This window comes from Ornithorhynchus anatinus, chromosome 10, assembly GCF_004115215.2.
Source record: "Ornithorhynchus anatinus isolate Pmale09 chromosome 10, mOrnAna1.pri.v4, whole genome shotgun sequence".
Taxonomy (NCBI): Eukaryota; Metazoa; Chordata; class Mammalia; order Monotremata; family Ornithorhynchidae; genus Ornithorhynchus; species Ornithorhynchus anatinus.
In genome coordinates, this window is record NC_041737.1 from 59,082,118 (window position 1) to 59,095,930 (window position 13,813).

General features: G+C 56.9%; 1 protein-coding gene across 1 annotated transcript; it reads right to left on the reverse strand.

Annotated features, from left to right (window-relative positions):
• Positions 1-1,307: 1,307 nt before the first annotated feature.
• NEMP1 (nuclear envelope integral membrane protein 1) lies at positions 1,308-11,134 on the reverse strand. Its single transcript, XM_029072943.2, has 9 exons — positions 10,997-11,134; positions 5,802-5,926; positions 5,486-5,705; positions 5,163-5,235; positions 4,195-4,288; positions 3,995-4,109; positions 3,436-3,661; positions 3,039-3,212; positions 1,308-2,503 (listed from the first exon to the last, which is right to left on the reverse strand). Exons 1-9 carry the CDS (start codon positions 11,121-11,123, stop codon positions 2,311-2,313), a joined length of 1,347 nt encoding a protein of 448 aa, XP_028928776.2. The 5' UTR covers positions 11,124-11,134; the 3' UTR covers positions 1,308-2,310.
• Positions 11,135-13,813: the final 2,679 nt, after the last annotated feature.

Genomic DNA, 13,813 nt, shown 5'->3' on the forward strand with positions numbered 1-13,813 from the left:
CAGGCCTGATTGTCCCACTCCTCTCCAGGGCCTGGTTGTCCCATTCCTTCCCTGGACCTGGATGTCTGACTCCTCCCCGGGGTGTCAGCATGGGGGCATCTAAATAATCTCAAATGCCAAACTGCTCTGCCCGCGGTCTGGGAAAGAAGCTTGGTAGCACCCTCTTCTGGGCTGCTCAGCACCGCGGGGGCAAGCCAGTGCAGGAGGAACTCACCAGGCAGGTGTGGTGATGGATCTTGGTCCTCCAGGGCCCAGGTCAGTGGTCAGCAACGAGCAGTCAGTGGGAGCTGCTCATGGCACAGCGGGATGATTTCTGGGATCTGATGCTGGGTCGGGCCCGCTGCCTCTGACACTGGGGAGCCCAGCTGTAGCCTCCTGCTCCTTCTGGCTCTGACAGCCACTGCCCAAGTGCTGGCAGAGCAGAGCAGAGCACTCGAAGAGGACAAAGTCCAGACGGAGACTGCTCCCTGCTCCCAGAGGTGTGTCCCTCCTGGGCATAGAGAAGAGCCCAGCCTGCCACTAAAGGGAGCAGGGGGCAGAAGTTCCAAGGAAGGGCAGAGCCAGCCAGAGCTGCGATCGGGTCAGTTGGACCATGGGGACTGGCATGGTCCCTAGGCTGCTCTTTGGGGCCTGGAGCAGAACCAAGGAATGGCAGAATGAGGTTCACGAGGTTGGAGAGACCACAGGAGGCCAGGCCACATCCGCACCCCCGTCCCACCCCATAGACAATCACAAATAGGGGCTGTGGTAGCAGCAACGGCAAAGGTGGGACCCCAGGTGGAGATTTCACACACCCCGCAGTCCTGGGAGTCTTATCTCCTATTTCCCCAACCAGCCCGCCAGCATTCATTCATTCAATTGTATTTATTGAGTGCTTACTATGTGCATTGCACAGCATCTCCAAATCCCTCTCCTCCTGGATGTCCTCCCAGTCTAGCCTGAGACCTTGTCACAGCCATCTGTGCGTGTATGTGCACGCACACCGTCTCCCTCAGGCAGACTCTCTTGCTCCTGCACCTGTCCCCTCCTCCTGCTCCCCAGCATAATACATGGGTACACACATTTCCTGCCCTTCACCAGATAGGTAGCCCCTTGAGGGCTGGGTCTTATTTCCTCCTCTCTGCACAACCAGAGCGTGTTTTTTTATGCACACACTTTGTCTTCTCACCAGACTGGCAGGCCCTGGAGGGCAGGGAATGTCTCTTCCCAAAGCCCTCCCTCAGGGACCAGCAAAGGACTCTGCCCCCAGTCAGGGCTGTGGTCAGTCAGAGGCAGACACCCATTGAAAAAACTGAGCCTCGGGCTCCTGCTGGTTTACAAAAATTTATTGCAACTGTGACTAGCCGCTGGCCTGCCAGACACCCCCCCCTTCCTTCAGGAAGCCACTGACCCTGCACTGGCTTCTGGAACCAGGATGGTTAGCTGGGGTTAGAGCTTGAGGAACCCCTCCATGGGGAGTTTGACCTCGGTCCCCACCCAGCTACCTCCAACTCAGAGATCCACCCTCCCAGGCAGTGCAGAGAGGACCCGTGAACATCCCAGGTCCTCTAAATTGAGGATCTACTAATCCTCTAATCCCGCTTCCCCCCAACCCCTGCCCTTCCTCCCACAGCCAGTGGCTGGAGGGAAATGATCAGTGCTGGCAAGATGAGACAGCTCTCTGGGTCCCTGCCCAGGGAGACGTGAGCAGCGCGGGGGACCGCCTGAAACATCCCCTTGACCTGCCCGACACCGTCAGCAGGCAGACGAGGGGGCGGTGAGAAGAGCGGCTGTAGCTGGAAGATGGCCCTTCAAGGCGGTGGTGGGCTGACCAGCAGGCACAAGAGGGGTGCTGGCTGCACTCAGGCCCACTCGAGGCCCGGTGTTACTGACGGAATCGGCCAGGCTCCGATCAGGCCCGGCTGCCCAGTTTCTAATGGCCGGCCAGACAGGGGAGAGTCGACGGACACAGCAGGAGTCCCCAGCCCAGGCATTCTGGTTTCAGTGGGTCACCACTTCCCTGGGGCACGCTCAGGGTGAGTTAATGGTTCTCTTTGCATTGGGATTAAGCCCAGTCACCAGCAGTCACCAGTCAGATCAAGTCAGCCGGAAGCTGGCAGCCTCCCTGCTGCCCCGGGGATGGTCCTGACGTCCATCCTGACTCCAGTCTGGGTCCTGTGAGTCTGAGCCCTACCCACCCGCCCACTCATCAGGGACAGAGCTCCAGCTCCGTCGCCACCGTGCCCGACCCATGGCATCGCTGGGGTCGATGCTCCTTCGCCCAGAGGCTTGGTGCCAGTGATGGTCGTTGCCGTGGCGGTGGCGAGGCCCTTATGACCCGAGGTGGTTGGGGAGGTCCGGGAGCGTGAGGGGCTCGAGGGGCTCCAAGGGCTCATCATCCTCAATGGAGAAGTCCTCGAATAGCTCATCTTCAGCAAAGGCACTGCCCAGCCCGTATTCCTGCTCATGGACTGAGACCTCATTCGGGGTCAGGTGGAAGGAACCCTCCATGAAATCGGCGAACCTTGAAGGAAGTGGGTCGGTGGCAGGTGAGGATGGGGGAAGACCCTCCGCTGGGGCCTCCTCCCTGGTCCAGTCCCGGGGGGCCTGCCCGCCCTGGGTCCCGGGCTCCAGTGTTGTCTACAGGCAGGAAGGCAGGCAGGCAGGAGCCTCCTTTTCCACAGGCCCGTTTATGGCCCCATAAACCAAGCGCCGCCGGCACTGCCGTGCCGCTCCTGGCTCGTTAGCCTCGGCGATGCCAGCAGGAACAGAACAGCCGCCACTGAGCATCAGGACAACCGGCTCAGGGAAACCTAATCTGTGCCACCTCATGTCAGAGGGCGAGACCTGAATCCCAACTGTGGGCCCTGCCCCCAACCCTTCCGACTAGGCTCCCAGCCGCACTGTACCCCCAGCACTCCCCCCAGAACAGCTGGACCCAACTCCCGGTCCCCAGTGCACCTCCAAGACCCTGTCCCAGTGCCCCCCCAACCTCCCTAAGCCTAGATCTCCTTCCCCATCTCACACACACACCCTCTCCCCTCACCACCCCGCCCTACCTCTTGGGCGACTGGATGCGGGCAATGGTCTTCCAGGGCCGGAAGTCAGGGCTGCTGCAGAGGTTACGGAGGTCTTCCAGCGCTCGGCGCGTCTCCACCTCCCCCTGTAGCCGGTACTCTTCCTCTGTCAGGAGCCGCGGAGGGACTGGCTTTGCCACTGCATTACGCATGCGCCTGCATCCACAGCACAGCATTGCAGCCTCAGGCCAGGGTGGCCCTACCTTCCCTGGCCTTCCCTGAGCCTGGCCCCGAAAGCAGATACCACTGGGGGGAATGGGTTGGCTTTGCTCGGACGTCTGGCAGAGAGCGGACCGAGCGAAGGGAGTGATGCCATCCTGCCCGCCCTCCATGACCGACGCGAGGCCTCAGGAGGCCCCAGGCTGGCAGCTCTAGTCACCTGTAGGTGGCGTGCAGCCACTGCACCGGGTACTCCAGAATGCGGGTGGCCAGAGCCCCGGCCACCAGGGCTAGGGCGACCGGGCGCAGCTGGACGCTGGCGTAGATGAGGGCCAGGCCACTCAGCTGCAGGGCCCAGGTCAGCAGGTTGATGCTGCGCTCGTGCTGCAGGGGCCCGTGACTGTAGCACACGGCGAAGCTGATAAATCCGACCACCAACACGTAGCCTGCGGGGGCCACATAGAGGCATACAGCCCTGCAGTGTTGGCTCCCCCCAACCCACAGCTGCCTCCCCCCACACCCCACCACCAACCAACCCAGCCCAGCCCTGCAGTACTCTCCTGACCCACCTCCCCGACCCACCACATATCTATACAGGTCCCATGGTTCAGCCCCTAACCCCATAACACCCACTGAGGTCCCACCTCCCCACCCCTCCCCTCCGGCCCAGCCCTGAAACTTCCACCGCTCCCCGGCCAGCTGGGTGGCGAACTGCTCCGTGGCCTGGCGTCCCAGTCCCGCCCCGTGGTCCGAAGCCAGGATGCGGCCCGGCCCCTTACCCAGCAGATACTGCCAGTGGTCGTTGCAGATCTCATGGAGGTTCCTGAAGATCAGCTGGATGAGGTAGAGCGAGAAGGACCAGCCTCCCAGCAGGATGACATAAAGTGGGCTTTTCTAGAACAGAGGGCAGAGGGGTTTCCCAGTAGGCCCAGGGGCAGTGGAGCCTCCGCCACCTAAGGGTCAGCATGGGATCGCTCACCTTGGGCACCAGCCTGGACAGCAGGAAGATGGCGATGAGGAGAGAGGCCAGGACGCCCACACTCACACCCGTGGAGTAGAAGAACAACTGGCTCCTGCCGAGAGACAAGGCAGGGCTGGGGGCCTGGGGCTGGGTCCAGGGCCGGGTGGAATGGCCCGCCCCCTGCACACACAGCAACACATGGAGCCAGGCACAGAAAGGTACAGGGATCGGCACTGATTTTTCTAATGGTATCAGTTAAGCGTTTACTACGTGTCCAGCACCGTTCTAAACTCTGGTCATCTCGTGGCTATGCAAGCCACCCCACACACCCTCACCTGCCCTCTACTGCCATCCTGAGAGCCTTGGGTCCCGAGACCCAGTCTCCAGGGCAAGGCAGAAAACCACCTTGGTGGGAAGATTCACCGGGCCAGGGTAGACTTGCACTCACCACCCCAGTCCAAGGGAGAGACATGGGATGGATAAAGATGTCCATACTTCTCTTGCCTCTCCACCCTCGTCCAAGGACACTCACTGGGAAGCAGCGTGGCTTAGTGGAAGGAGCACGGGCCTGCGAGTCAGAGGACCTGGGTTCTATTCCTGGCTCTGCCAAATTGCTGGCCGTGTGACCTTGGGAAAGTTACTTCACTTCTCTGTGCCTCAGTTTCCTCAACTGTAAAATGGGGATTCAATTCTACTCCCTCCTATTTAGACTGTGAGTCCCAAGTGGGACAGGGACTGTGTCCAACCTGATTAACTGGTATCTACACCAACACTCAGAACAGGGCTTGACACACACTAAGCGCCTGACAAACATAATAATACTACTTTCTGTGGGGCCCGATTTTCTGTGCTGACTCTGCACTGGGGGAAGGAGTATCTCCTGCTGTCTGTTCTGAACTGTCCCCCCGCCCCCCACCAGCGGGTGAAGGACTTGGGGAACAGCAATTGCTTGTTTGGCTCTGTACCCCTCCCCGTCTGGCCCTCACCTGCTCAGCACATCTCCACAGAAGAACAGCAGGACTCCCAGCAGGAAAATGAGGAAGAGTTTGGAGTCAAACCCTGAAAAGATGAAGCCCTGCTGAAGCCCGGGAGGCGGGGAGGAAGACCAGGCAAGCCCGCTCTTCCCCCATCCAGACACCAGGGGCCGCCCCAGCCCAGACCGAAACTGCTAAAACGGGCCAGGGCCCGGCCCCCACGCCCCCTCCCCACCCTCCGCACCCCGGCCCCAGCTGGGGCCACCCAGGGGTGCCTACCTGCTAAAAGAGCCACGGATAAGGCAGCCCCCAGCCCCGCCGCACGCCGGACTCACCGCGGGCCACGGAGACGCTGTAGGTGGTGCCCGGCTGCAGGACCTCCACCTGCAGACAGGTCTTCCGGCTGTGCAGGTCCACACTGATGTAGGTGTCGTTGAGCTTCTCTTTCACGAAGGAGGAGAAGAAGTTCCAGACGCTGGACTGCTGCAGCTCCCGCAGCTTCTCCTCGCTGTCCGCCTGGGTGATGCGCACCGCCTTGGAGCTGTTCACCCGGATCTGAGGAGCGGCATGTGGCGGGGGTGCTCGTAGGGTCTGGTCCTCCCCGGCCCCCCGCCATCAGCCCCGGCCGGCCCCAGAGAAGGGAACCCCTACCTGCACGCGCGTCCAGACGTCGTACCACCTGGGCAGCAGTGTGCTGTGGTAGCAGAAGTGCCGGCTGCTGGTCTGCTGCTCCGTCTGGGCCTCCCGCAGCCGCAACACCTGCTCCTGGGCTCCGGCTGCCCGAACGCCGCAGACGGGGACAGAGGGTTTTCGTGCGGGGCCAGCCCCTCCACCTGCCCCCAGCCCATCACCCTGGACCCCGGTCTAAATCGGATGCCTTTCTCTCCTTCCTACTCTCCTTGACCCCGAGAAGCTTGGCCTCCGGGCTGATGATGCCTCTGCCCGCAAGGCCGGGGTCTTCCTTCCCAGCTAAGACATGCTGCAAATGATCTCCAGCTTCCACCTGCCCCTACCCAACCCCCAGGTCCTGACTGGCTACCACCTCTTCCCCCTTGCCCCTGAACCTTGACCTCTGGACTCTTCTCCCACTGAACCTGTCCCAGGCTGACCCAGTCCTCCTGGATTCCCTTACCAACCTGCCAGGCTGCCCAAACCTGGGGAATAAAGTCCACAGCCTGTCCCTTAAAGCTGGCCCCTTGCCTCTCTCGTGAAGCGGCATGGTCTAGTGGAAAGAGCATGGGCCTGGGAGTCAGAAGATCTGTTTTTTTTCTTCTTTTTAAATGGTATTTAAGTCCTTTCTATGTGCTAAACACTGGACTAAGCACTGGGGTAGATATAAGCTAATCGAGTTGGACACAGTCCATTTCCCACTTGAGGCTCATAGTCTTCATCCCCATTTTACAGATGAGGTCACTGAGGCACAGAGAAGTCAGGTGACTCGCCCAAGGATACACAGCAGAAAAGAGGTGAATCTGAGATTAGAACCCAGGTCCTCGGATTCCCAGACCCATGCTCTTTCCACTAGGCCATGCTGTTTCTCTGGGTTCTAACCTTGGCTCTGCCACTTACATCAGGCAAGTCACTTCACGGGGCCTCAGTTTCCTCATCTGGGAAACGGGGATTTAATACCCGTTCTCCCTCTTACTTAGGGCATGAGCCCCGTGGGGGCCAGGGTTTTCATCTGACTTGATTATCTTGTGTCTATTCCTGGGCTTAGTGAAGTGTTTGGCATGCAGTAAGCCCCCAGTGAAGGCCCGGGCAGCTGAACGCAGCCGGTAAAAATCCAGACCGACCCCACCGGCCAACTTCTACCTCTTCAAATTCCCCTGACTGGCAAAACCTCTGCCCTCTCCTGCTCAGCAACATGCCTGTTCCTCCCTCATTGACCCTGCCCCCCCCACCCCCCAACACCAGACCTTAACCCTCCCGAAGCCCCCAGGGCTCCCACTCGCCTTCCTCCCTAACCTGCAGCGGCCTCACTGACGACTGTGTGGGCCATCAGGTGGGAGCGTCCCAGAGCCCTTATCTCGCCTGTCCCCCCCTCCTCTCCCCCTTCCTTCCCGGCTGATTCCCAAGTTGGGGGACTCCGTCTGTTGTCCTGCTCTTCCTGGGCCTCTGACCCCAAAGCCTCCCATCTTCCTAACCATTGTTCCTGCCCACTCCCCTCCCATACCATTGTCTTCAACCTTTCCCTCTCTGACAGCTCCTTCCCCTCTGCCTTGGATCCGGCTCCACTTACTGCCCCCATCCCTGTCTGGCCTCCTCGGACGGGTCAGCCACACCCTCTGCCTCCACTTCCTCTGCACCAATTCTCCCCTCGACTGTCTGCCCCGACTCCCTTCCCCCTCCCCTTGAGGCTGTGCTCTCTGCAAAGACCAACGACGGTCAGATGGAAGGATCTCCTCCTCAGATCCAAGTCCAAGCAACTCTACTCAATCCCACCCTTCCTCGACTTCTCTCCCCATAGACCGCACCCACCCCCTTCTCCAAATGCTTTTGGACCTGGTTTTACCGACACAGTCCTCTCCCGATTCTCTTCCTATGCTCTTCTGCCCCTCACTCACTATGGATGTTTGAGACTTCTCTATGCGGCTGTCCCGCCAACATCTCATACTCGATATGTCCCAATCCAAACTCAACTTCCTCATCTCTGTCGCTACCCCAGCCGCCACCTTCTTCCTGGTGGCCAAAGCTCACAAGGCCGGTGTCATCCTCCTCGACGCCTCCTGGGTCAGGGCTCCGATCTCTTCCCCACTGAAAGTTCCCCAGGGCCATCCCAACCAGGTCACGGAGAGTCTCAATCAAGCAACAGTATATATTAACTGCCTATTACAATAATGGCATTTATTGAGCGACTACTATGTGCTAAGCATTGGGTTGGACACAGGGCAATCAGATTGTAAAGTCCCTGACCCACATGAGACTCACACACTGAGAGGGAAACGATCCCCATTTTACAGGCGAGGGAACTGAGGCCTTGAGAGAGGGTAGGTGAGGTGCCCACGGTCACATGGCAGGCCAGGGGAACAGATGAAACTAAAACGTGAGTCTCCTGACTTCCGGTTGTAGTCACAGAAGCATTTACTGAGTGCCTGCTTAGTGCACTGCATTGTACTAAGCACTTGGGTAGTACAGAATAATCAAGTGATAGGTTACCGGCCCACAGGAGTCTTACACTCTAGTTCGGAAGACAACATAAAACATTTAAAACTAGGGTGGTCAAAAATAAATCTAGTGGAGAGATATGCAAGAATTGCTCAGGAGAAGCAGCTTGGCCTAGTAAAAAGAGCATGGGCCTGGGAGTCAGAAGGACCTGGATTCTAATCCTAACTCTGCCACTGACTGCTGTGTGACCTTGGGCAAAGTCACAACTTCTCTGTGTCTCAGTTCCCTCATCTGTAAAGTAGGAATTAGCACTGTGAGCCCTATTTGGGACAGGGACTCTCTCCAAGTGGTTATCTTGCATCTACCCCAGCGCTTGGAAGAGTGCCTGGCACATAGTAAGTGCTTAGCAAATGCTATTATCATCATTATTATTATTATTATTAAGGAGGGTGCCAATAAGTTCATAAGTGCTAGAGCTGGCCCAAGGGATGCTATTGCTGGGAAGTCAATTAGGGAAAGGTGGTTGGAAGTGGGAATTGAATGTGGGGAGAGTGTCGGTCTGTCAGCACAATACAGTGCCCTGTACATAGTAAATGCTCAATAAATGATTGATTGACAGAAATGGGAGCGTCTACAGTGACAGTTTAAAGGTTGGCTTAGGAGGACCCAAGACAGTGAGTTGGGGAAAGTAGGAAAATAGAGAGAGCCAGAGGGGGGGAACCAGTCTGCCACATATAAGCTTCTTGAGGGCAGGGATGGGGTCTCCCTACTCTATTGCACAGTACAGTGCCCTGCAGCCAGTAAGTCCTTGATAAATCCCATTATTATTATTAGTAATAACTATTAATAATATAATAATGGCATTTGTTAAGCACTTACCATGTGCCAGGCACTGTACTAAGCACCGGGGAGGATACAACCAGATTGAGTTGGTCACGGTCCCTGTCCCACTTGGGGCTCACAGGTTCAATCCCCATTTTCCAGATGAGGTAACTGAAGCATAGAGAAATAAAGTGACTTGCCCAAGGTCACACAGCAGACGTGGTGGAGCCGGCATTAGAACCCATGCCCTCCTGACTCCCAGGCCCGTGCTCTATCCACTACACCATGCAATTAATTGAGGCGTTTTTGTTTGGGACCTGGACTCTCTCCACTGGGCAGTGTCAGTTAATCGAATTTATTGAGTGCTTACTGTGTTCAGATCACAGTACTGAGCACTTGAAAGAGGACAATAAAACTGACACATTCCCCGCCCACAAGGAGCTTACAGCCTAGAGGAGTGCTTGGGAGAGCACCCCAGTAGCCCATCACCCATGTCGGGCCTGCCCTCTAATCTGTAAACTCCTTCAGGGCAGGCATCGTCTATACCTACTCTTTCATATTGTTCTCTCCCAAGCTCTTAGTACAATGCTCTGCACACTACACTAGGGCTCAATGAACACTACTGATTGACTGGGGGTTGACAATCGTTTGGGGTGGACGGGCCAGACCCAAACCAGGGGTGGGACCGGGTCGAGGGCCTGGGTCTTGCTGGGTTCCTGATGCCCAGACCAGTAATAATAATGTTGGCATTTGTTAAGCACTTACTACGTGCAGAGCACTGTTCTAAGCGCTGGGGTAGACATAGGGGAATCAGGTTGTCCCACGTGGGGCTCACAGTCTTCATCCCCATTTTACAGATGAGGGAACTGAGGCACAGAGAAGTTAAGTGACTTGCCCACAGTCACACAGCTGACAAGTGGCAGAGCTGGGATTCGAACCCATGACCTCTGACTCCAAAGCCCGTGCTCTTTCCACTGAGCACCCCTGCCTAAGGAGGGGCAGGGTATTGGTCTGGGCGCCTCGGCCAGGCCGCTCCAGGAAAAGGGGGCTCCCTCCCCACCCTTGGGGCTGCTTGACAGAACAGTGCTTGGCACATAGTAAGCGCTTAACACATGCCATTATTATTATTGAGAAGCAGCGTGGCTCAGTGGAAAGAGCACGGGCTTGGGAGTCAGAGGTCATGGGTTCTAATCCTGGCTCTGCCACTTATCAGCCATGTGACTTTGGGCAAGTCACTTCACTTCTCTGTGCCTCAGTTACCCCATCTGTTAAAATGGGGATTAAGACTGTGAGCCCCACATGGGGCAACCTAATTACCTTGTATCTACCCAGCGCTTAGAACAGTGCTTGGCACATAGTAAGCGCTTAACAAGTACCAAAATGATTAAATTACTCTTATTGAGAGAAGCAGCGTGGCTTAGTGGAAAGAACCCGGGTTTGGGATTCGGAGGTCATGGGTTCAAATCAATGGCAGATTGTGAGCCCGTCACTGGGCGGGGATTGTCCATTCCAAGCGCTTAGCACAGTGCTCTGCACATACTAAGCGCTCGCTAAATACTATTGAACGCATAATCCCGGCTCCGCCACTTGCCAGCTGTGTGACTTTGGGCCAGTCACCTCCCTGGGCCTCAGTGACCTCATCTGGAAAACGGGCACGCAGACCGGGCGCCCCACGTGGGCCAGCCTGACGACCTCGCGGCTCCCCCAACGCTTAGAACAGTGCTTGGCCCATAGCAAGCGCTTCCCGGATACCGCCGTATTCATTCGTGCCCGTCAGCGGGCCCTGACAGCACTTCCAAAGAGGAGCGCAGGGAAAGGAGGGCGAGCGGCCCAGGGGGGCTTCGACGGTTGGGCAAACGGGCCGCCCCGGCCCCTGCTTTCCCTTCCCCTCAGCAAAGCGCGCCCGGGCCCTCCGCTACCTGCGCCACAGGGGAAGCCGCAGCAGAGAAGCAGGAGGAGCCACCGGGCTCCGCCGCCCAACGCGGCTGCCGGGAGCCGGACCGACTCCCGCGGCCGGGACCCGCCGCCGAGCGCCGCCACTTTCATTCCTCCCGCCATGGCCGTCGCGCGCCGCCGCCGCCGCCGCCCGCGCGCCCCCCTCCGCCCGCGCGCGCCAACCCGGCCCCGCCCCCGGCGCCATCGGCCGCGCTCCGCCAATCAGAGCCCGACCTCGCGCCCAAGTCCCGCCCCCCCCAACGGCCCGCTCAGCCGGACCGCTCGCTATATCGGCGTCGCCCTCCGGCCCCCACAGGAGGCCCCCGCCCGCCCCCTAGCAACGGACAGGAAGCCGGGCCCCACCCCCTAGCAACCCGCGGCCTACTAGAAGGGGTAGAGATGATTGACAGGACACCCGACCAATGGATTCCCCGATAGGGGGCGGAGTCTCTCTAGGTAGTTTGGTTGCTTCCTTCCTAAAAGGGGCGGTAATAATAATGTTGGTCTTTGTTAGGCGCTTACTATGTACCAAGTACTGTTCCAAGCGCTTGGGGCAGATACGAGGTCATCAGGTTGTCCCCCGTAGAGCTCACCGTCTTCATCCCCCATTTTACGGATGAGGGAACTGAGGCTCAGAGAAGTGAAGTGACTTGTCCAAGGTCACGCAGCTGACAATAATAATGTTGGTATTTGTTAAGCGCTTACTATGTGCAGAGCACTGTTCTAAGCGCTGGGGGAGATACAGGGTCATCAGGTTATCCCACGTGAGGCTCACAGTCTTCATCCCCATTTTACAGATGAGGGAACTGAGGCACAGAGAAGTGAAGTGACTTGCCCAAGGTCACACAGCTGATAATAATAATGTTGGTGTCTGTTAAGCACTTACTATGTGTCAAGCACTGTTCTAAACGTTAGGAGAGATACAAGGTCATCAGATTGCCCCACGTAAGGCTCACCATCTTCATCCCCATTTTACAGATGAGGGAACTGAGGCACAGAGAAGTTAGGTGACTTGCCCAAGGTCATGCAGCTGACAAGAGGCGGAAGCAGGATTAGAACCCAGGATCTCTGACTCCCAAGCCCGGGCTCTTTCCACTGAGCCTTGCTGCTGCTTTAGTTTAGCAAAGGGTCTGCTGCTTTGGCCGTTGTATCGTGATGCTGTTTATATGACACAGGAAGAGCTCGGGCCCCTTTGTTATTGTAGGGTCTGCCACGAGCCGGGTGGCTACACTACTAGTAATAATTATGGTACTTACTAAGCGCTTACCATGTGCCAAGCACTCTACTAAGCACTGGGGATGAAACAAGATTATTAGACTCGACACAGACCCTGTCCCACATGGGGCTCACAGTCTAAGTGGGAGTAGGATTTAATTCCCATTTTACAGATGAGGAAACTGAGGCCCAGAGGAGTTAAGCAACTTGTAGTGTCTTGCTGCTCTCCCATCAGTGAAGTCTTCATTATGGCCTCAATCAGCCTTCCTGCGCTGTCCCTATCTGTCTCATCCCAGTCTCAACCTTGAAGAATCTTTCCTCAGATATGGCCGGCTTCAGATTCCGAGCTGCCGTGAGGGGGGCCAAAATGGCTGCCTCCCACTCTCCGCACAACACCATCCTGTCACACACCTCGCACAAGCGACATAATACAAATGATGTCATTCACCACATTTTTCAGAAGAGCGTTTCTCTGCCCCAGCAGCCGCCTCCCCACCTCACACCCTAGGCAGCTCAGCTCCAAGTCCCTGACTTACACTCTTCTACTGGATCCCTTCCATCTCTCCACCATCTTTGAAAAGGGCAGCAATGTGGCCACCACCTTTGAGAAGGGCAGTGGTGTGGCTGCCATCTTTGAGAAAGGCAGTGATGCAGCCGGTGTGGTCTACTGGAAAGACATAGGCTTGGGAGTCAGCATATCTGGGTCTAATCCTACCTCTTGCCTGTTGTGCGGCCTCGGGCAAATCTCTTCTCTGGGCCTCAGTTTTCTCATCCTTAAACGGGGACTATTCTCCCTCCTGTCCCTCCTTAGGGGACAGGGTCTGTGTCCAACCTGTTTATCTTGTATCTACCCTAACACTTAGTATAATGCCTGGCCCATAGTAATAGCTCCAACAGATATGTTACTCTGTATGTACAAAATCAGCAGCATGACTGCACTACCCAGCATAGTGGGTGTCTGCAGCGTAACACAATGGGATCCCGAACCTAGATTGTACTCCCCCACTTCAAAGGCTTACTGAAGGCCCATCTCCTCCAAGAGGCCTTCCCTGACTAAACCTCCTATCCTCTTCTCCCACTCCCTTTTGCATCACCTTGATTTGCTCCCTTTATTCTCCTCCCACCCAGTCCCAAAGCACTTATGTCCATATCTGCAATTTATTTATTTATATTAATGTCTGTCTCCCCCTCTAGACTGTAAGCTCGTGTGGGCAGGTAATGTGTCTGCTTACTGTTATACTGTACTCTCTCAAGCACTTAGTACAGTACTCTGTATACAGTAAGTGCTCAATAAATACGATTGAATGAATGAATCCCTAGGGGAATTTTTGACTCCCAGTACTAACTTCAGAGCTCTCCACCCCTCTCATCCTGAGTAACAAGAGGGCCTTTTACATTTTCAACACCCTCTCCACCACCTCTCCTACACCCGCTGCCAGCCCCTCAGTGCCACACCGGTGCCCCTGGCCGCCCTTCCTCCTACAGCCTGTTCAGTGGTATGACGTTGCCATCCTCACCCCCCACGCCACCCTTGACCCTGCCACCCCCTGAAGTGGTGGCTTTCCTCACTTTCCATCTGCCCCTTG